This window comes from Pongo abelii, chromosome 3 (genome assembly GCF_028885655.2).
Source record: "Pongo abelii isolate AG06213 chromosome 3, NHGRI_mPonAbe1-v2.0_pri, whole genome shotgun sequence".
Taxonomy (NCBI): Eukaryota; Metazoa; Chordata; class Mammalia; order Primates; family Hominidae; genus Pongo; species Pongo abelii.
This window is the reverse complement of record NC_071988.2, coordinates 14,825,156-14,848,701: the sequence shown is the minus strand read 5'-3', so window position 1 is coordinate 14,848,701 and position 23,546 is coordinate 14,825,156. Positions and strand designations below refer to the sequence as shown.

The 23,546-nt window shown below is 39.7% G+C and overlaps 1 protein-coding gene across 1 annotated transcript in view; it reads right to left on the bottom strand.

The window, feature by feature from the left end:
- Positions 1–304: 304 nt before the first annotated feature.
- Positions 305–23,546, bottom strand: part of CD38 (CD38 molecule) — a 62,876-nt gene continuing 39,634 nt past the window's right edge. The window contains exons 3-8 of the mRNA XM_002814614.5: positions 18,148–18,283; positions 7,932–8,017; positions 4,078–4,151; positions 2,955–3,047; positions 2,539–2,625; positions 305–624 (exon numbers count right to left, since the gene is read on the bottom strand). Coding sequence (XP_002814660.1) covers positions 561–624; positions 2,539–2,625; positions 2,955–3,047; positions 4,078–4,151; positions 7,932–8,017; positions 18,148–18,283 — 540 coding nt within the window. The 3' untranslated portion in view covers positions 305–560. The remainder of the gene's footprint in view (positions 625–2,538; positions 2,626–2,954; positions 3,048–4,077; positions 4,152–7,931; positions 8,018–18,147; positions 18,284–23,546) is intronic.

The window sequence follows — 23,546 nt, the reverse complement described above, 5'->3', positions numbered from 1 at the left end:
AGCACTGTTGGAAGGGTTAGAGGTAAAGCAGCAAGTACGCGGGTAGCTTATATCCTACAGAATAATTTCCACCAACATCACCCATGACCATGAAGTTTACAGTTTGACTGTCTGTAGGAAGGGTACAAAAATGCACCATGCAACAAGGTCATTCATTTGGAAATGTAATGCTTTCTGAAAAACTTGAGCATTCACTTTTCTTCACTTGCCTGTTCTAATAAGAGAGGTTTGGTGTGGTGATTTTTCAGTAGAAAGGATGTTACCAATATATAAATAATATAAAAGGACCACAGGAGAATTAAAGTGAAGTAACTTAATACACAATTTTCATTCTAATCTTATACAACAATTTTTCTTGACTATTGATAGATCACAATAAAGGTATGCTGATGATATAAGTTATTTTAAGACTTTGGGGAAAAAGGCTCCCATCTCTGGGGTTGACCTTGCTGTGGAGGACCCTCCAAAATCTTCATCTCTGCACCAGCAGGTATGCTGAGTCATGTATGTTGACATAAACCACAAGGAGTCAAGGAGCTAAAACAACCACGGCGACTGGCTCAGATCTCAGATATGCAAGATGAATCCTCAGGACTTTTCACACACTGAAGAAACTTGTCAGGTCTATGACAAGAAAGGAAAAAGGAAATCAAGAGACCATAGGATACATCTGTTGTCCAATTCGCTAATGGAGGAAGCCCCATTTTTAGCGATGACAAGGTGCACAGACCACTTAGCATCCATACAAACTCCTCTCCTGCAGTGACATGTCGGGAGAGGAGCTATCCATGCCACCTGATGGTCAAAAAAAAACAGCAGGAGCAGCAACCAAGGCCAGGGACCCCCACAGCTTCTGTGGCTAATTTGTTTTCCTCTCTTCCGAAGCTTCCTAAGGGAGTGTTGAATCCAGTGTCAGAGGCAGAAGTTATAGACCGTCTGGGAAAAAGCTGGAGACCCTTAGCAAGGGGACCAAACTTGCTTTGAAACAAACCTTAGGTAAGTACCTAACAGGTGAATGACTATTATTTTCATAAAAATTAGCTAAAGCAACAGGATCCAATGGAAGTGGCTGGCACATGAATAGGGGGATGATGGATAGCGAGGAATGGGGTTCTCTAAATTTGATTTTGCTAAATATGAGCCAAGGAAGAGAGAGATCCTCAGAAGCAGCTGCCAGCACCCCTGGGCTTCTGGAAGGAAGAGGTATCAGAACCTGCCCTTGTGATGTGTCACCTAGTTCCCATATGGGCCACTGTCGGTACAAGTCCAAATGGAAGCCATGCCCATATTTTCTTTCCAGATGGAGAATGAGTGAGCTCACTTGGAGCCTAAAGCGGACACAAATGAGGGGAGTTGATAAATTATAATATAAAGGTCTTCTGATCATTTATGAGAAAAAGGTTAATGTTTAACAAGACAAAAGAGTATTGGGGATAAGACCATCTTTATTTCCCAATCTTTGTCTAGGTTTCTACTATTCTATTTTCTCCATGCAACATATCTTTGAGCAGCTTAGACTGGTCAGATATCTGCCAGATTTCTTTTACAGTTGCTTCTTCATTCATTCTTTCTGTTTTGCTGTCTAACTGCTGTAGAATGCTCATGGCCTTTTCTGGCAGTTTCCAGATAGAAGCAAGGTGACTGATGGGGAATTCAGGTCATTTGGGAAACAAAAGCCATCAGTAGAGTCTCCAGAACCTATCCTTCTGCTTTTCTGATGTGGTTAGTGAGAGAAGGTAGTGACATGGAGACAGGAACAATATTCTAGCATCTCAGCTTCTACCTCCTTTGAACAGCTTTTTCTCTCTGCATCAATCTTGTTCCAAGCTATTATATGTGGGAAAATCTCCAAAGATGCTTCTACCAGTGAGTCCCTACATACACCATTGGTCACAACTGCTTAAAAATGAGTGAGGGGTCTCGGTTTTGAAACTAGAATTATAGGTGACTTAAAATATATATATATATCTATCTGTAATTTCAAACTTTTCTAATAAACACAAATTATTAGAAAAAATTTTTAAATACTTTTTTTTAATTTAAAAAAGATAGATCTTGGTAGACTGCCATGTGATGCCTTATCACATGTTAGGCATCTGTACTCAGATCCAACTAAGGAAGCTTCACATGCAAAATGATGTCAAGTCACAAGGATTTTACAACTTGGAAGAAAGGGCTTAGCAAAACATTCCCTTGCTCCCCTGAAACCTAGTAGGCCAGTGTACCCTGGACTGGGCCACTCACACTGGGAATGAAAAAATATGCCGTCAAAGGTTGTGTCAGCTTTAGAGGCAAGTCCCACTTGGGACCAATAGAGACGGACGAGGAAAGGCAGCCAAGTGAAGGCCACTAGCTTGGACACTTTCTGGACTCAGCTTGGAAGGAGGGACAGAGATCACCAGAGGTTGCCATCTGTGATCATCATCAAGGCCCAAGAAAGATTCACACAGCCCTTCAAGCTCAGAGGAAGCTAAGGAAAAAAGGAAATTCTACAGGTGACAAGACAGCTATTTTTTTCTTCAAGAAGAAATTAATTACCTGTAGATATTCTTGCAGGAAAACTGAATATTCCTTTTGCTTATAATCGATTCCAGCTCTTTTATGGTGGGATCCTGGCATAAGTCTCTGGGGAAGAAAGAAGAAAGTATTAAAATTACAAGATCTCACATTTTTGGAGTCTCTTTGTTTTTGTAGCAGGCCCTGGACAAGGCCCTTGGATAAAGAGGTAAAGTAGAGGCCCAGCCTCTAAGAGCTCCTGGGTCAGCAGGAGAGCTGAAGTGTCAAGCAGTTAAATATCCTTTGTGGAAATAAAGTTAAGAGGCTGTTGGGATTCGTGTACATTCATGTACTTTCATTTCCCAAGTCAATTTGTTCCCAGTGCATTCTTGTGACTGTGGATTCTTTTGCGGACTGATTCATAAAATAACCCTTGGGTACAAAGTAGTAAGATATACCTGGAATCTTCTCTTCCACCATGTATCACCCAGGCCTCTAGTGTCTGAACCTTCTCTGGTTGCAAATTATGGACTTCCACACTCCCAAAAGTGCTAAAATAGAAGAAACAAAGAACCCCAAACGTCAACCCCAAACGAAAGCACTCACGCTTCCCTTAAAAACCAGCAGGCAGAAAGGCACTGGCTAGGACCTATCCTTTGGAGTTGACACATCAAATTGCAAATCAATAACATTTTCTTATTCAGCATGACCCTTGGTTAAGAACAAAAATTAGAGAACAAAGGCCAAAAAGGTAATCAATGTAGTAAAAACTGTAAGTATAGAAGGAGATCAGCCAAGGAAGGCACAGGTGTGGCCAGATTCAGTGGCAAGGATCAGCAAATGAGAATAATAGCTGATTCTCATTGAGCACTTTCTCTGTTGTCAGGCACAGAGCTCAGCATTTTTCATCTGTTGTCTCAGTTAATCTTCCCATCACCATCAACTCTATGGTACATATGCAGGGGCTCACAGAGGTTGACTGCCCTGCCTAAGGTCACACAGATAATATGTAATGACCACCAGTACCTGCTTTCAACCACTACAGTACATTGTTGACAATGTCTGCAAAAAGACAGTGAAGGCCAAGGGCCCAGCGCAGTTCCCAATGTTCCCAGTAGTAGTTTTACTACTGAATTGGGGTACACAATTTTCCTGGAGGAGAGGAGAGTCAAGGCAGGTCTTCATGGATGGTGAGGATTTAGAAAGAAGGGAGCAGGGGAGCAGGGGAGGCAGGTCATATGGGGGAACAGTGTGAACAATGGCGAGCAATGGGTAGGGTGGAGGGTAACAGGAGAGAAAGCTGAGAAAATTACACCAGGCCTGGAAAAGTTAAGAGCAGGGGCTAGATACAGTGCAGTGGCCATTAGAACTTGGTAGACAATTTTTGGCAAAGGAGAAATCAGACAAACACATTGACTTAGGAGACAACTCTCTCCACAGAATTCAAAATTTTTACCTTTTTTGGCCCAAATCTTCAGAACTGACCTGAAACATGAAAAGCATATTCTTTCTAGAGATGAAATATCCACTGTAATATTTGCAACAGGATACTTGCAAACAGGATGCAAAATAAATGTGTACCTGTTTTTGTCAAAGATTTTACTGCGGGATCCATTGAGCATCACATGGACCACACCACAGGCAGCTTCTGCAAACTTAAAAAAAAATACCCACCATTCACCATGCAAACTTAATTACCATCCTCCAGCAGTTTCATTCAAAACAATACTTAGCAATAGCTGGTTAAGGAAGGATATCCTATATGGTTTTAGCACAGGAATGTCAGGTCTACACAATTTTCATTCCAAGCCACTGGACGGATTATGCTTCATATCAGAGTTATTGAAGCAGTTGCGCAAATCTCTAAGTGAACAATGTTCAGTGTTATAGTTCATAGAGCTGGTGGTTCAGTGGTTCAGAAGTCAGAAGTCCAGATGAGTAAGAGGAATGTCTAGAGGGGGAAGATGAAAGTGCTTTCTCAGTGTCATGCACTGTAGACACTATGCTTCATTTAGTGGGAGCAGATGGATGATTCAGGGATAAGGGAAATGGGAACACCACAAAAGGGGAAACTGAGGAGAAAACAGGGGACCCTCAGGCCTGGAAAAGCACAGAGAGAAAGGAGGACTGAATAAGTGAATGAATAAATATGCTTGAGCAAAGAGTCTTATTTCTCCATGCAAGAAACATTCAGCAGGAATCTTTGTTAGACTTTGGAAAAAATGAAATGAACAAAATAAAGTGTTCTATATGCTCCCTCCAGGAGGCCTCCCCAACCCCTGGGACTAGCTCAAGTCCCCTTCTCTGACTCTGACAGCATCCTACATTCCCTCCACATTATCCAACTGTATTGTATTATAATGATGAGTTTAACCTACCCACAAAAAATTAAACATTAAAAAAAAACACTGCCTCTGTTATCAGAAAAAGAAAGGGACAAGTCTGAAAAAAGAAGTCCATCCACATACGTCCATGGCAAAATAAAGGTGCTGGTAGCTTACAAGGTCAGGACACCTTCAGTCACGTGCACCTCTGTATTCCTAGTGCCAGGGACTGAGTGGGGAACACAAGGAGGTTCTTGGTACATATAAAATGTGACTTCACTTTAAAAGATTTTAGCAACAGCACTGCCCTAAAACATACCATAGAGTAGTGAAATGGAAACTATTCTCAGAAAAAGCAAACAAACAAAAACTATAAAGTGCCCATGAATGTTCACTGTCCATAGTAAGTACTCAATGAATTATTTTTGAAGTGGGTGGATTTTGGGTTACATTATAGGATGGTGGTATCTCATTTAAACATTGCAGTAACCCTATAGAACAGGTCTATTTTGATTTCCATTTGACAAATGAGGAATCGGAAGATCAGAATGAGTAAAGGAATCTGCCCAAGTTTAAACATGGTCTCCTTATGTCAACTTCCAGGCTGTTTTCCTGTTTCCATCATACCAGGGTTTACATGAATCCCCCTAAGACAGAGGTTTAGCTAGATACCAACCTAGAGTTAAGATCAAACCTGTCATTTAAAAGATAGAACCAATAAGCAGATTCAAAGAACAAAACTGAAGAGCATGGCTTTGGAATCAAGAAGACCTAGGTTAGGCTCTTGGGTCTGCAACTTATTAGCCCAGGGAACTTGGATGAGTCACTTAACTTCTGAGTCTTAGTTTCCTTACCTTTAATGTAGGGATTTGTCACACTACCTATGGGGATGACTCAATGGGAATGACAGAGGAAGCACTTCAAGGCTTGTCACAGATATGCTGCTATGATTTGAATGTATATGTTTCTTATGTTGAAACCAAAGACCAATGTGATGGTAATAAGTGGTGAGTCCTTTAGGAGATAATTAGGCCCTAAGGGCTCTGCCCTCATGAATGGGATTAACACCCTTATGAAAGGGCTCCAGGGAACTAGCTAGGTTCCTTTAGCCCCTCTGCCTCTGCCATGTGAGGACACAGCAAGAAGGCACCATTTTGGAAGCAGAGAGCAGCCCTCACCAGACATTGAATCTGCTGGCACCTTAATCCTGGATTTCCCAAGTATCCAGCACAATGAGAAAATAAAACTCCTGTTTTTAAAAAAATTACCAAGTCTCAGGTAGTTTGTGATAGCAGCACAAATGGACTAAGACATATGCACTTAACAAATACACTTCCACCTGCCCCAGCTCCTCAGATGTCTAAGTTTAATTTTGAAAATTATAATTAGTATATTGTTACTCCCACCTTCTTCTTTCATTTCTTTCTTCCTTCCTTTCTCTTTTTTTCCCTAATACACTTGAAAAGAAATGTTTCCTTGTCCACTTAACACTGAAGCAACTTACAAGATAAATAAATATACACAGGTAGCTTTGAGTAAAGTCAGAAATAGATGGGGGTATATGTGCGCAATGGAATTGTATTCAGGCATTAAAAAATGTATTCCTGGCCCAGGTGCAGTGGCTCACCCTTGTAATCCCAGCACTTTGGGAGGCCAAGGTGGGTAGATCACCTGAGGTCAGGAGCTTGAGACCAGCCTGGCCAACATAGTGAAACCCTGTCTCTACAGAAAATACAAAAATTAGCCGGGCATGGTGGCCCATGGCTGTAGTCCTAGCACCTTGGGAGGCCAAGGCTGGTGGATCACCTGAGGTCAGGAGTTTGAGACCAGCCTGGCCAACACGGTGAAACTCCGTCTCTACTGAAAATACAAAAATTAGCCGGGCATAGTGGCCCACACCTGCAGTCCCAGCTACTGGGGAGGCTGAGGTAGGAGAATCGCTCGAACTTGGGAGGTGGAGGTTGCAGTGAGCCGAGATCATGCCATTGCCCTCCAGCCTGGGTGACAGAGCAAGACTCCATCTCAAAAAAAAAAAAAAAAAAAAAAAAAAAAGGATTCCTGTCATTTGCAGCAACATGGAAGGAACTGGAGGGCATTATGTTAAGTGAAGTAAGCCAGAAACAGATGGTTAAATACTACATATTCTCACTCATATGTGGAAGCTAAAATTAAGTTGATCTTATAGAAGTAAAAGGCAGAACAGAGGCCACCAGACGCTGAGAAAAGTAGGAGGAGGAGATAGGTAGAGATTTGTTAAAGGATACAAAATTATAGTTAGATAGGAGGAATAAAGTCTGGTGTTCAATAACACTGTAGGATGACTATAGTTAATAATATGTAGTTTCAGCTAGCCAGAAGGGGGATATTGAATGCTCCCAACACAAAGAAGTGATAAATGTTCGAGATGACGGACATGTTAATTACCCTGATCTCATCACTATACCTTATATGTATCACCACATCACTATATACCCCATAAATATGTAAAATTATTATGTATCAATTTTTTAAAAAAATAGGTAGAGGGTGGAGTGGTGAGTATTTCCCAGCCTAGATTTTGAATCTGGAGTCAGACGGCTTGGGATAAACTCCCACATATGCCTCTTACTAATTCTGTACATTTAGTAGATTCCTTATTTACTTGTAACTTCACGTTGTTATGTGTTAAATGGTCACAATACTCACAACACCTGCTTCACAGGGTTCTGGTGAAGATGCAAGTTCTTAGTTCATGTAAAGATCTGAGGACTGTACCTGCTACACAGTAAGGGGTCTATACATGTAGATTGTTATGACTGTCCGAGGTATCTAAGATGGACTAATACCTGAATCAGAGGATTAAACCAAGCCCCAGGTTCCTGGTAGCCAAAGTCAGAGTGTGTACGTGCAAAGATTCTGCAACTGGAGCCCATGGATCCTCTAAGAATGTTCTAAAATTGGATGTGTAAATTTTCTGGCATGTGCTTCTGAACCTTTTTCTCAGGAATGAATCCTATATTTTCATTCCTAAAAGTATTTGTAATCCAAAAGTGTTAAAACCAAGCACTGACTGGATAACGTCTTAAGTTCTGTGGTCTCCAAAGCTCTAGAATTTCACTACTTGGTACTTACCCTGTGGGAAACTGTTTTCCAGAATACCGAAACAGGGTTGTTGCTGCAGTCCTTTCTCCAGTCTGGGCAAGATTGATAGTTTATTTCTAAAAGACATAGTTTGTAGAAAATAAAGTGGAAAAGAGAGAGTATAAAGAAGCTCTACTCTTCCCTGGCTGTTCAATTATAGTGGAACCATTTTCCAATGTGTCACTGCCAAGATGGAGGCTGGGGAATGGACACATTTTGACCCAATTTAACTAAGTGTCCCCTGAATTCCTTCCAAGTTCTTACCTTATCTTCCAAATCCCAGATGGGAACACAGTGGCAAGTTTTGAGTCATGATTCTGGGAAATGTTAGCAAAAGTTCATCTGACAGAGACAAGCCCTCTAGATTATCCCTAGTCCAGGAAAAATTAGAGGTAAAACCAGTCCTTCAGTGGTTGCTTTTGCCAACTGCTTTTCTGCTTCCCGACAACTCTCTCTTGCTGAGTTTCCTGACCCCCCTTCTTAAGTCTTCACTACTTACTCTCAGATGGCCTCAGAGTCTTCCTACACTTGCCCTCATCAAGGCAGTCTTAGCCCTGAGTGAAGTACAATAGACACAGAGCATAAATACATAGTTTCTGTGTCATTTCTCCCAAGGATATCTGCCTTAATGCATATTTATAGAGTTTTAGGTGTTAGGGGTAGAAAGATAAAATAGAAAAATTAGATGGGAACTTTGCCTTCAGAGAGCACATGATATAGTAATTCTAGGAGTCTTATAATGTAAAACCACACAAATAAAAAAGAAACATTCCCATGTGTAGATATAAATAATTATTGTGGAGTCAAAAGGAATTATCTTCCCAATAGAGGTAAAAATGTTGATGGTGAAATGGACATACATTTCGTAAGGTGCTTTAAAGTATATACGTTTTCATGAATATAAACTTCTTTTATCTTCACAATGACATCTGGAGAGAATTCTCTCAGTTTGTCATCTTTCCTCTCCCAATAGGATTCTTCCTCATTGCTGCCTGCCATTCATTAAATAAAAATTTAAAGTTAGGAATAAAAAGAAAAAGAAGAAAATCTGACAAGGAACAGAAACAAAATTAAGAATATAAAAAAGGCAAGAGAACAAAAGGAGATTAGAAGGTTATCGCATAAATTAAAAACTTCATAGTAAAACAAATAGGCTGGATGCAGTGGCTCACACCTGTATTCCCACTTTGGGAGGCCGAGACAGGTGGATCACTTGAGCCCAGGAGTTCAAGGCTAACCTGGGCAACATGGTAAACTCTGTCTCTACAAAAAATACTAAAATTAGCTGGGTATGGTAGGGCATGCCTGTAGTCTCAGCTACTCAAGAGGCTGAGGCAGGAGGATTGCTTGAGCACAGGAGGTTGAGGCTGCAGTGAGCTGAGACTGTGCCACTGCACTGTAGCCTGGGCGAGAGAAAGAGACAAGAAAGAAAGAAAAGACGGAAAAGAAAGACAAGAAAGAAAACGAAGGAAGGAAGGAAGTTAGGAAGAAAGGAAGGAGAGAAAGAAAGAAAGAGAGAGAAAAGAAACAATGAAAAATGGTAAAAAAAAAAAAAAAACATAAAACATGGCAAAACTAAATCAGGTTAAAATGTTGAGAAAAAAGTAAGCTGAAATATTAAAAAATTAAAATATAAAAATCGGGCCTTTTTACTCCTCTGCCTTCTGCCATGTGAGGATGTAGCAACAAGCAGAGAGCAAGTCTTCACCAGACATTGACTTTGCCACTGCCTTGCTCTTGGCCTTCTCAGCCTCCAGAACTGAATACTTAAGGCCTAGAGGAGTGACATCAGCAAGATGGCAGGATAGAAAGTCTCAGACTCTACTCCCACTGAAAGTTCAACTAGCAATTATCCACAGAGCAGGATGTCTTTTTAAAGGCTCCAATACTTGGAAACAAACTTGAAACACTTACATGGTCCGTAGAACTGAATGAAAACCAAATTGGATGGGTAAGAAGAATGATCTCACTTTGACTATGCCACCCCTTCTCCTCCCCAAAAGGAGAACACAAAGCCAGATGGAGAAAATTTTCCTAGGCCATGGTTTCTATTAGGGGAAGGAGAACCAGACGCAGTCATCCATCTTCCCTAGCATTCCAAGATGCTTCCCAGGAAAGCTCACTCCAGTCTCATCTCACAGGGAATGCTGAGGATAGCAGGACAACTAGATTGCACCAGATTAGGTAGAAACAAAGAAAGGAGGCAGAAATCATAGTGACCAGCACATGGATCTTGATGATATCTCTGTGTTTCTGCCCAGCTGTGGCATCCTATGGGAAATACCAGCCAACTTCATGGCCCAAAACAAGCTGAGCTGGTCTCCTTCAGAACCACTTGGGGAAGTTCAATCTAGCATAAGTTCCTAGATAGCTAGATTCCATGCCTTGCCTCAGAGACCAACCCAGTGACCCAACCCAGGCAGGTAGATGACCACCTTTGCCCATCCTAAAGAAACATAAAGGCTAGATTTAATTGATCCAGGAAGTCAAGCAGTGGCTCCACTCAGCCAAAATGACTGCCAATGACCTACTCAGGCAGGGAAACTTTTACCTCAGTGCATTTTGGAGAAGCATCAGAGCTAGTCCCAGTTGACCTGGAAGGTCAAACAGCTGCTCACTTTAGCCAAAAGCCAACCCTATGGCTCCATTCTCAGGAAGGTCATCCTCAATTGTGCATTTCTAAGGAGCATAGCCTCTGATCTTGCCTGTCTATCTAACCTTGGAGCCCAGCCTGAAATGCTGCTGAACTTCAGATACCAAATATCATAACTGCCTGGCCAGGAAATACATCCTATGAATGATGTGACGAGAAGCCATCACAGTAACCAGCCAGCAGCTATAAAACAATGAAACCAGAAGGAAGACAATAAGAGAGGAAGAAAGAAACAAAGTATCTAAAAAAGCAGAAAACAGAAAACAATTAATAAAATTGCAGTAGCAATTCTTTACCTATCAATAATTACACTGAATGTAAAAGGATTAATTCTTCAACAAAAAGATGGAATGAATAGATTTTTTTTAAAGATCCAACTATATGCTGCCAACAAGAAACTCACCTTACTTTTAAGAACACATATAAACTGAAAGTAAAGGAATGGAAAAACATTCTATGTGAATGGAAACTAAAAGAGATCAGGAGTAGCTACACTTATATCAGACAAAATAGACTTTAAATCAAAAACTAAAAAGAGACAAAGAACATTGTATATTGATAAAGGGGTCAATTCATCAAGAAGATATAACAATTGTAAACATACATGCACCCAACATTGGCACACCTAAATATAAACAACAAAGATTTAAGGATCTGAAAGGAAAAATATAATGTATGGCAAAAATAGCAGGGAACTTCAATACAACATATATTTAAGGATCTGAAAGGAGAGATATATGTAAAGCAAAAATAGTAGCGAACTTCAATATCCACTTTCAACAACAGATTACTTAAACAGAAAATTAATAAGGAGACAACGAACTTGAACAATACTTTAGACAAAATGAACCTAACAGACCATATACATCAGCATCGACACTATCCAACAGCAGTGTAATACACATTCCTCTCAAGAACACACAGAATATTTTCTAGGTTAGAGCACATATTAGGACACAAAAACAAGCCTCAGCAAATTTAAGAAGGTTAAAGTCATATCAAGTATCTTTTCTGACCACAATGGTAGAAAACTAGCAATCAATAAAATAAATATTGGAAAATTCACAGAAATATATGGAAGTTAAACAGCATTTTCTTGAAAACCCAATGGGTCAATAAAAAAATTAAAAGGAAAATTAAAAAATATGTTGAGGCAGCCGGGTACAGTGGCTCACACCTGTAATCACAGCACTTTGGGAGGCCAAGGCGGGTGGATCATGAGGTCAGGAGATCAAGACCATCCTGGCTAACACGGTGAAACCCCATCTCTACTAAAAAATACAAAAAATTAGCCGGGCATGGCAGCAGGCACCTGTAGTCCCAGCTACTCAGGAGGCTAAGGCAGGAGAATCGCGTGAACCTGGGAGGTGGAGCTTGCAGTGAGCCGAGATTGCGCCACTGCACTCCAGCCTGGGTGACAGAGCAAGACTCTGGATCAAAAAAAAAAAATGTTGAGACATGAAAATGTAAATACCATATACCAAAACATGTGGGATGGAGCAAAAGCAGTTCTAAGAGAAAAGCTATAGTAATAAATACCTACATCAAGAAAGGAGAAAAATCTCAAAAAAATACACTTAACATTATGGAAGGAAATAATAAAGATTAGAACAGAAATAAATAAAATAGAGACTAGGAAAACAATACAAAAGATTAACAAAATTTAGAATTGGTTTTTTTGAAAAGATACACAAAATTGAAAATATTTAGCTAGCTTAACTAAGAAAAATGAGAAGATTCAAATAAATAACATCAGGAATGTAAAAAGAAGACATTACAATGGATATCACAGAAATACAAAGGGTCATAAGAGACACTATGAACAATTATTAATATATGCCAACAAGTTAAATAGCATAGAGGAAATGGATAAGCTTCTAGACACACAAAAGGTACCAAGACTGAATCATGAGGCAATGAAAAATCTGAATAGAAATAATGAGTAAGAAGATTGAATCAGTAATTTAAAAGCCATCAAAGGAAAGCCCAGGACCTGATGGATTCACTGCTGAATGCTATTATATCAAACATTTAAAGAACTAATTCCAATCCTCCTCAAACTCTTCCAAAAATTGAAGAGGAGAAAATATTTCCAAACTCTTTTCATTAGGCTAGCATTACCCTGATACCAAGGCCAGACAAGGACCCTACAAAAAAAGAAAATTACGGCCAAAATCTTTGGTGAACATAGATGCAAAGATACTCAACAAAATACTAGCAAACTGAATTCAACAATATGCTGAAAGGATCATCCACCATGATCAAATGAGATTTATCCCTGGGATACAAGGATGGTTCCACATACACAAACTTTAATAAATGTAATATATCGCATTCACAGAATAGAGAACAAAAACCATGTGATCACCTCATTAGATTCAGAAGAAGCATTTGAAAAATTCAACATCGTTTTATAATAAAAACTCTCGCCAAATTAGGTATACAAGGAATGTAACTCAATAAAATAAAGGTCATTATGAGAAGACCACAGCTACCTTATACTCAATGGTAAAAAATTAAAAGCCTTTCGTCTAATATCTAGAACAAGGATGCCCATTCTTGTCACTACTATTCAACATAGTAATGGAAGATCTTGTTGAGCAATTAGGTGAGAGAAAGAAATAAAAGGCATCCAACTAAAAACAAAAGTGAAATTGCCACTGTTTATTGATACCATAATTTTATATATTTAAAAACCCCACTAAAGACTCCAGCAAAAAACTGTTAGAACTGACAAATATAGTAAGGTTGAAGCATGCTAAATCAACACACAAAAATCAACAGCATTTCTGTACATTAGCAACAAACTATCTGAAAAAGAAATAAAGAGAATAATCCCATTTCAATAGCTACAAAAAAAACACAAGTACTTAGGAATAAACTTAACCAAGAAAGTAAAAGATCTGTACACCAAAAACTATAAAATATTGATGAAAGAAATTGAAAAAGACACAAGTAAATGAAAAAATATTCCACGCTCATAGATTGGAAGAATAAATACTGTTAAAATGTCCATACTACCCAAAGACATCTACAGATTCAATGCAGTCTGTGTCAAAATTCCAATATCACTTTTCACAGAAATAGAAAAAACAATTATAAAATACATGTGAACCCACAAAAAAATCCAAATAGCCAAGGTAATCACGAGCAAAGGGAACAAAGCTGAAGGCATTACACTATCTGATTTCAAACTGTAGGTATAGTAATTAAAACACCATGGTGCTGGCCAAAAAGACAGACATAGTGATCAATAGAATAGAATAGAGAGCCCAAAAATAAACTCATGCATCAATAGTCAATTGATTTATTTTACAAAAGTGGCAAGAATATACAATGAGAAAAGGAAAGTTTCTTCAATAAATGGTGTTGTAAAAACTGAATATCAACACAAAGAACAATAAAATTGGACCTTTATCTCATATCATACACAAAAGCCAGCCAAAAAAATTGACATAAATCTTAAGTTTAAAATTGATTTAAGTAAATTAAACAATTAAATGTAAGACCAGAAACTGTAAAACTACTAGGAAAAAACTATCCTAGACTCTTGGTATGTTACTATAAAGGAATACCCAAGGCTGGGTAATTAAAAAAAAAAAATTGGTTTATTTGGCTCATCATTCTGCTAGCTGGAAGGTTCAAGGCTGGGCATCTGCTTAGGGGTTCAGGTTGCTTCTACTCATGGCAGAAGGTAAAGGGGAACCAGTATGTGCAGAGATCACGTGGTGAAACAGGAAGCAAAAGAGTGGGGAGGCGCCAGGCTCTTTTCAACAACCAACTGTCATGGGAACTAAGAAAGTGAGAAATCATGGATTACCGCAAGGACAGCACCAAGCCATCTGTGAGGGATTTGCCCCCATGACCCAAACACTTCCCATTAGGTCTCACCTCCGACATTGGGGATCAAATTTCAACATGAAGTTTAAAGGCTCAAATGTCTAAACTACAGCAAAACCATAGGGGACAAACTACAGAAAATTGGACTGGGCAATGATATTTTTGGATTTAATCCCTAAAGTGCAGGCAACACAAGCAAAAGGGATTACATCAAACTAAATTGCTTTTGTACAGCAAAGGAAATAATTAACAGCATAGAGAGTCAAACGGGATTATGGATTGAGAGAAAATATTTGCAAACCATACATATGATAAGGGGTTAATAACCAAAATATATAAGGAACTCAGACTTGAGAGTAGAACAAGATGGAGTAATAAATAGAAGGCTCCACCAAACATCCCCTGCACAAGACACCAATTTAACAACTATCTACACAAGAAAACACCTTCATAAGAACCAAGAATCAGGGGGGCACATATAGTACCTGGTTTTAACTTCATATCACTGAAAGAGGCACTGAAGAGGTATAAAGAACAGTCTTAAATCACCAATGTCACCCATCTCCCACCCCCAAGAAGTGGCTGCTTGGTGTGGAGTGATTCTGTGTGCTAGGGAGAGGGAAAGCATAGCAATTCCGAGGCATTGAACTCAGGGCTGCCCTGTTATAGCAGAAAGCAATACCAGACCAAACTCAACTGATGCCTGTCCCCAGAGGGAACATTTAAATCAGCCCTAGCCAGAAGGGAATTGTCAATCCCAGCATTAGAAACTTGAGTTTTCACAAGCCTTACTACTGCAGACTAAAGTGCCCTGGGGCTCTAAATAAACTTAAAAGGCAGCCTAGGGGACTGCAACTCCTAGGCTAGTCATAATGCTGAACTGGGCCAAAAAGCCAGTGGTCTAGGGGCACATGTGACCTACTGAGACACCAGCCAGGGTAGCCAAGGGAGTGCTGGCATCACCTCTCCCCTAACCCCAGGCTGCACAGCTCATGTATCCAAAAGATGCCCCTTCCATCTACTTGAGAAGAGGAGATGGACATGTGGGGAGGACTTTGTCTTGCATCCTTGGATACCAGCTCCAGCCACAGAAGTATACGGCAGAGTTATGAGGCCCCCTTTCCAAGCCCTGGCTCCCAGATGACATTTCTAGGCACACCCTAGGCCAGAAGAGAACCTGCTGCCTTGAAGGGAAGCACCCAGTCCTGGCGGGATTCATCACCTACTAACTGAAGAGCCCTTGGGCCCTGAAAAACCAGAAGTGATACCCAATTAGTATGTCATGGGCCTTGGGTGAGACTCTGTGACTTGCTGGCTTCAGGTATAGCCACAGAGAGGTAGAGCACCAACTGGGCTTGGGGTCCCTGATTCCAGGATGTGGCTCTTGGATAGCATTTCTGGGCCTGCCCTGGGCCAGAGATGTGCCCACTGCCTTGAAGGGTGAGTCCCAGGCCAGGCAGCATTAACCACAAGCTGACTGAAGAGTCTTTGGGCCTTGGAATATTAGCAGTACACTGGCAGTACTCCCTGTGGGCCTGTGGTGGTGGTGGCCATGAGGTGAGGCTCCTCTGCCTTAGAAAAGGAGAAGACAGCACAGGAAGGACTGTGTCTTGTGGTTTGAATGCCAGCTTAGTCATAGTACAATGCAATACTAGGTAGACTTCTAAGGTTTTTTACTCTCGTCCCTGGCTTCTGGATGGCACCTCTGGACCAACCCAGGGCCTTGGGAAACTTGCCAACCTGAAGAGAAGAACACGGGTCTGGCTGGCTTTCTCACCTACTGATTGTAGAGCCCCAAAGCCTTGAGCAAATATAGATGGCAGCTAGGAAGTGGTTACTGCAGGCCCTGGGCAAGCGCTGTACTGGCTTCAAGTCTTACCCAGCAAAGTCCTAGTTGCGGTGGAGTGTGTCACCAGCTTTACGTGGGTCAGAATAGAAAGAGAGAGACTCTGGGAGAAAGTAAAGGGAATAGAAAAAGAATCTCTGCTTGGTAATCCAGAGAATTCTTCCAGATCTTGTCCAAGACCATCAAGGTGGTGCCTCCATGAGTGTGTACAAGACCCACAGCATTACTAGGCTTGCAGGGCCCCCTACAGCAGATACAACATAGATCACAACATCCGAGTCCTTCAGAATATCTGGAAAGCCTTTCTAAGGACAAGCACAAACAGGCCCAGGTTGTAAAGACTACAATAAATACAATGCCTAGACACAGAAAAATATCTGCAAGTATCAAGACCATCCAGGAATATATGACCTCACCAAATGAATTAAATAAGACATCAGAGATCAATCCTGAAGAAACAGAGATATGTGAGACAGCAACTTAATATCCATTAATAGGATTCTTAATGATAAAGCCTTTTAAAAGAGGATAGCTATCTTTATACTTACCAATTTTAAGTGAATAAAGCAAGTTGCACAACAGCACGTGTATATTTTAAATATACATGTTTACATTAGCATAGGAAAAGTCTGGAAAGATCTATATCAAATTGCTGATAATAGTTACCCTTTGAGAAGTGATGTGGAGGCAGGAGGTGAAGGGAAAATTCAGAGTGACATTTGCTTTTTGCTTTTATGCATTTCTGTAATGTGCAAGTATTTTTTTTTCAAATAATCATGCTTTATTTTTGTAATTGAAAATAATGCAAACCTGGGACAAAGAAGCTATAATAAGATAAGCTTTTTAAAACAAACAATGAAAAGTAGTAAAAATAAGAATAAAACTATATAAAGTAAAAATATCCACCATATAAACAAAAAGAAAAAAAAAAGAAGTGAAAACTGCAGTAGGGTTTTGGTTGTAGGAAATCCCTTCCCCTGGTGAGGTGTTGAGTCTTTCTGGGCAGGATAAGGCTACATCTGAAAAATGATGGCAAAGCCAGTGCCTGAGATGGAAGAGTCCAGTCCATGGCTACTGTGATGATTCTGAAGAGCAAGAACCTTGGTCTGGGTCCCACTGAGACCTCATCCTGTTCTAGACTTCTTTGGACCTGAATGATGACCTTACAGAGAGCAAAATACCAAGAATTCAGAAGCAGGCTATGTGAGCACTCAAAAGAAGGGAATTAGGGAGCATGGGCAATCCCCAACTCTGAAGTCAATTTTTCAAGAAAACAGGGAATGCTAGTTTATATCAGCCTGAGTTGTCATTAAGGGTAGTGCTATAGTTTGGATATTTAACTCTCCAAACCTTATGTTGAAATTTGATCCCCAGTGTTGGAGCTCGGGACTAGTAGGAGGTGTTTGGGTCATAGGGATGATCCTGCATGAATGGCATGGTGCTGTCCTTGTAGTAATGAGTTCTTACTCTATTAGTTCCCAGGAGAGCTGGTCATTACAAACAGCCTGGCACCTCCCCTGATCTCTCCTTGCTTTCCTCCCTCACCATGTGATCTCTGTACATGCCAGCTCCCCTTCTCCTTCTCCATGAGTGGAAACAGCCTCAGGCCTTCACCCGAAGCGGATGCTGGTGCCCTACTTCTTGTACAGCCTGCATAACTGTGAGTCAAATAAACCTCTTTTCTTTATAAATTACCCAGCCTCAGGTATTCCTTTATAGTAACACAAATGGACTAATATAAGTATAGATGGCATCAGGATGGGTGCCTGTGGCTCTGTCCTCCACACTAATCATTCAGGGCCCCCAGCAGAACTCACTCTGTTCACCCTCCACATCCCTGGGCAATCCCACAGGGCCCAGAGCCTCACCGGAAGTGTTGAATTCACCACACCATGTGAGGTCATCAGCAAGGTAGCCTAGCAGCGTGTCCTCCAGGGTGAACATGTCCCGCTGGACCTGTGTGAACTGATGGGCCAGATCTTTTATTCTGCTCCAAAGAAGAATCTAAGAAAGAATAAATACAATCTATTACTGAGATCAATTTAGCATGTCAAAAAAAATTAATCCACGGTTTTGTAAATGAAAAAAAAGCAGAGCATATCAAAGTAAATCACCCATAGTAAGAGTAAGAATTGTAAGCATCAATGATTTCTGTGTGCAGGAGAGTGGGGGAGAGAGAGAGAGAGAGAGTGTGTGTGTGTGTGTGTGTGTGTGTGTGTGTTCTAGGTCACAATGTAAATAAATCTTTTATTCTAGGTCACAGTCAAAAAAGTCTGAAAGCCACTAATCAAAATCTTATAATCAACATGGGATCACATATGGAGGTGGCATGAGAGAGTTACAATATTCCTAAGGTTGTCTCCAAAAAAACTTTGTCTACGTGCTATTTTCAGGAAGATGTGCTATTTGATTCTTAAAGAACTATATAACCTCTTCCAAATTCCCTAAATATTCCCTACCCCTACCAAAAAAAAATACAATAGATTTTTTAATTTAAGGGTCCCTCTTAAAGGTACAGGGAGTCAAAGTTCAGAATTATATTCTGTTTTATGAATCTATTATTTTTATTTTTATTTTAAGTTCCAGGGTATACATGCAGGACATGCAGGTTTGTTACATAGGTAAATATGTGCCATGGGTTTGCTACACCTACTAACCCATCACCTAGGTATTAAGCCCAGTATGCATTAGCTATTTGTCCTAATGTTCTCCCTCCCCTCACCCCAACCCCAACAAGCTACAGTGTGTGTTTTTCCCCTCCTGGTGTCCATGTGTTCTCATTGTTCAGCTCCCACTTATAAGTGAGAACATGCGGTGTTTGCATGTTCCTGTGTGAGTTTGCTGAAGATATGGCTTCTGGCTCCATCTATGTCCCTACAAAGGACATGATCTTGTTCCTTTTTATGGCTGCATAATATTTGATGGTGTATACGTACCACATTTTCTTTATCCAGCCTATCACTGATGGGCATTTGGGTTGATTCCATGTCTTTGCTATTGTGAATGGCATTGCAATGAACATATGCATGCACATATCTTTATAATAGAATGATTTCTATTATACCCAGTAATGGGATTGCTGGGTCAAATGGTATTTCTAGTTCTAGATCTTTGAGGAATTGCCACACTGTCTTCCACAATGGTTGAGCTAATTTACATTCCCACCAACAGTGTAAAAGCATTTCTATCTCTCCACAATCTCACCAGCATCTGCTGTTTCTTGACTTTTTAATAATGCCATTCTGACTGGCATGAGATTGTGGTTTTGATTTGCATTTCTCTAATGACCAGTGATGTTGAGCTTTTTTTCATATGTTTGTTGGCCACATGGATGTCCTCTTTTGAGAAGTGTCTGTTCATGTTCTTTGCCCACTTTTTGATGGGGCTGTTTATTTTTTTCTTGTAAATTTGTTTAAGTTCTTTGTAAATTCTGGATATTAGACCTTTGTCAGAGGAATAGATTGCAAAAATCTTCTCCCATTCTGTAGGTTTTCTGTTCACTCTCATGATAGTTTCTTTTGCTGTGCAGAAGCACTTTAGTTTAATTAGATCCCATTTGTCAATTTTTGCTTTTGTTACAATTGCATTTGGCAATTTCATAATGAAATCTTTGCCTGTGCCTATGTCCCAAATGGTATTGCCTAGATTTTCTTCTAAGGTTTTTATAGTTTTGGGTTATACATTTAAGTCTCTAATTCATCTTAATTTTTGTATGAGTTGCAAGGAAGGGGTCCAGTTTCAATTGTCTGCATATGGCTAGGTAGTTCTCAAGCACCAGTTATTAAATGTGGATTTCTTTCCCCATTGCTTGTTTTTGTCAGGTTTGTCAAAGATCAGATGGCTGCAGATGTGTAGTTTTATTTCTGAGATCTCTACTCTGTTCTATTGGTCTATGTGTTTATTTTTGTACAAGTACCACGCTATTTTGGCGTCTGTAGCCTTGTAGTGCAGTTTGGAGTTTGGTAGCACGATGCCTCCAGCTTTGTTCTTTTTGCTTAGGATCATCTTGGCTATATGAGCTTTTTTGGTTCCATATGAATTTTAAAATAGTTTCTTCTAATTCTGTGAAGAATGTCAATAGTAGTTTAATGGGAATAGCACTGAATCTATAAATTACTTTGGGCAGTATGGCCATTTTCATGATATTGATTCTTCCTATCCATGAGGAAGGAATGTTTTTATATTTGTTTGTGTTCTTTCTGATTTCCTTGAGCAGTGGATTATAGGTGTCCATGAAGAGGTCCTTCACTTCCCTTGTTTGCTGTATTCCTAGGTATTTTATTCCCTTTATGAATGGGAGTTCATTCATGATTTGGCTCTCTGCTTGCGTCTTGTTGGTGTATAGGAATGCTTGTGATTTTTGCACATTGATTTTGTATCCTGAGACTTTGCTGAAGTTGCTTATCAGCTTAAGAAGCTTTGGGGCTGAGACGATGAGGTTTTCTAGTTATAGGATCATGTCATCTTCAAACAAAGACAATTTTATTTCCTTTCTTCCATTTGAATAGAATTTATTTCTTTCTCTTGCCTGATTGCCCTGGTCAGAACATCCAACACTATGTTGAATAGGAGTGGTGAGAGAGGACATCCTTGTCTTGTGCTGGTTTTCAAGGGGAATGCTTCCAGCTTTTGCCCACTCAGTATGATATTGCTTGTGGGTTTGTCATAAATGGTTCTTATTATTTTGAGGTATGTTCCTTTGATACCTAGCTTATTGAGAGTTTTTAACGTGAAGCGATGGTGAATTTTATCGAAGGCCTTTTCCGCATCTATTCAGATAATCATGTGGTTTTTGTCTTTAGTTCTCTTTATGTAATGAATTACATTTAATGATTCATGTATGTTGAACCTGCCTTGCATCCTGAGGATGAAGCCAACTTGATCATGGTGGATAAGCTTTTTGATGTGCTGCTGGATTCAGTTTGCCAGTATTTTGTTGAGAATTTTTGCATCGATGTTCTTCAGGATATTGGCCTGAAGTTTTCTTTCTTTCTTTTTTTTTTTTTTTTTTTAATCTCTGCCAGGTTTTGGTATCAGGATGATGCTAGTCTCATAAAATGAGTTAGGGAGGAGTCCTTCCTTTTCAATTTTTTGGAATAGTTTCAGAAGAAAGGGTATCAGCTCCTCCTTGTAAATCTGGTAAAATTCAGTTATAAATCTGTCTGGTCCTGGGCTTTTTTTTTTTTTTGGTTGGTATTTATTACTGCCTCAATTTATAGAACTTGTTATTGGTCTGTTCAGCGACTCAGCTTCTTCCTGGTTCAGTCTTGGGAGGGTGTATGTATCCAGAAATTTATTCGTTTCTTCTAGATGTTCTAGTTTATTTGCATGGAGGTATTTATAGTATTCTCTGATGGTTGTTTGTATTTCTGTGGGATCAGTGGTGATATCCCCTTTATCATCTTATTGTATCTATCTGATTCTTCTCTATTTTCTTTTTTATTAGTCTAGCTAGCGATCCATCTATTCTATTAATTTTTTTTCAAAAAACCACCTCCTGCATTCATTTATTTTTTTGAAGGGATTTTTTTGTCTCTATCTCCTTAAGTTCTGCTCTGAGCTTGGTTATTTCTTGTCTTCTGCTAGCTTTGGGATTTGTTTTCTCTTGGTTCTCTAGTTCTTTTAGTTGTGATGTTAGGATGTCAATTTGATATCTTCCTAGCTTTTTGATGTGGGCATTTAGTGCTATAAATTTCCCTCTTAACACTGCTTTAGTTGCATCCCAGAGATTCTGACACACTGTCTCTTTTTTCCTATTAGTTTCAAAGAACTTCTTAATTTCTGGCTTAATTTTATTATTTACCCAGGAGTCATTCAGGAGCAGGTTGTTCAATTTCCATGTAATTGCATGGTTTTCAGTGAGTTTCTTAATCTTGAGTTCTAATTTGATTGTGCTGTGGTCTGTGAGATTGTTTGTTATGATTTTAGTTCTTCTGCATTTGCTGAGGAGTAATTTATTTCCAATTGTGTGATCAATTTTAGAGTAGATGCCATGTGGCACCAATAATAATGTATATTCTGTTGCTTTGGCATGAAGAGTTCGGTAGATATCTATCAGGTCCACTTGATCCTGAGCTGAGTTCCGGTCGTGAATATCTTTGCTAATTTTCTGCCTTGATGATCTGTCTAATATTGACAGTGGGATGTTAAATTCTCCCACTGTTATTGTGTGGTATCCAAATCTCTTTGAAGGTCTCTAAGAACTTGTTTTATGAATCTCGGTGTTCCTGTATTGGGTATGTATATATTTAAGATAGTTTGCTCTTCTTGTTGAATTTACCCCTTTATCCTTATGTAATACCCTTCTTTTTCTTTTTGATCTTTGTTGGTTTAAAGTCTGTTTTGTCATAAACTAGGATTGCAACCCCTGCTCTTTTCTGTTTCCCATTTGCTTGGTAAATATTCCTCCATCCCTTTATTTTGAGCCTATGTGTGTCTTTGCATGTGAGATGGGTCTCTTGTATACAGCACACCAGTTGATCTTGACTATCCAGCTTGCCATTCCATGTCTTTTAGTTGGGACATTTAGCCCATTTACACTTAAGGTTAATTTGTTATGTGTGAATTTGATCCAGTTATCATGATGCTAGCTGGTTACTGTGAAGATTTGTTTATGTAGTTGCTTCATAGTGTCATTGGTCTATGTACTTCAGTGTGTTCCTGTAGTGGCTGATAATGGTTTTTCCTTTCCATATTTAGTGCTTCCTTCAGGAGCTCTTGCAAGGCAGGCCTGGTGGTGATGAATTCCCTTAGCATTTGCTCATCTGAAAAAGATTTTATTTCTCCATTTATGAACTTAGTTTGGCTAGATATGAAATTCAAGGTTGGAAATTCTTTTCTTTTAGAATGTTGAATATTGGCCCCCAATCTCTTCTGGCTTGTAGGTTTCTGCTGAGAGGTCTGCTGTTAGTCTAATTGGCTTCCCTTTATAGGTGACCTGGAGAATCTGATGATTATGTGTCTTGGGGTTGACCTTCTCATGGAGTATCTTACTGGGGTTCTCTGGATTTCCTGAATTTGAATGTTGGCCCGTCTTGCTAGGTTGAAGAAGTTCTCCTGGATGATATCATGAAGTGTGTTTTCCAACGTGGTTTCATTCTTCCTGTCTCTTTCAGGTACCCCAATCAGTCATAAGTTCTTTTTAAATAATCCCACAGTTCTCAGAGGTTTTGTTTGTTCCTTTTCATTCTTTTTTCTCTAATCTTGTCTGCCTGTCTTATTTCAGCAAGATAGTCTTCAAGCTCTGATATCCTTTCTTCTGTTTGGT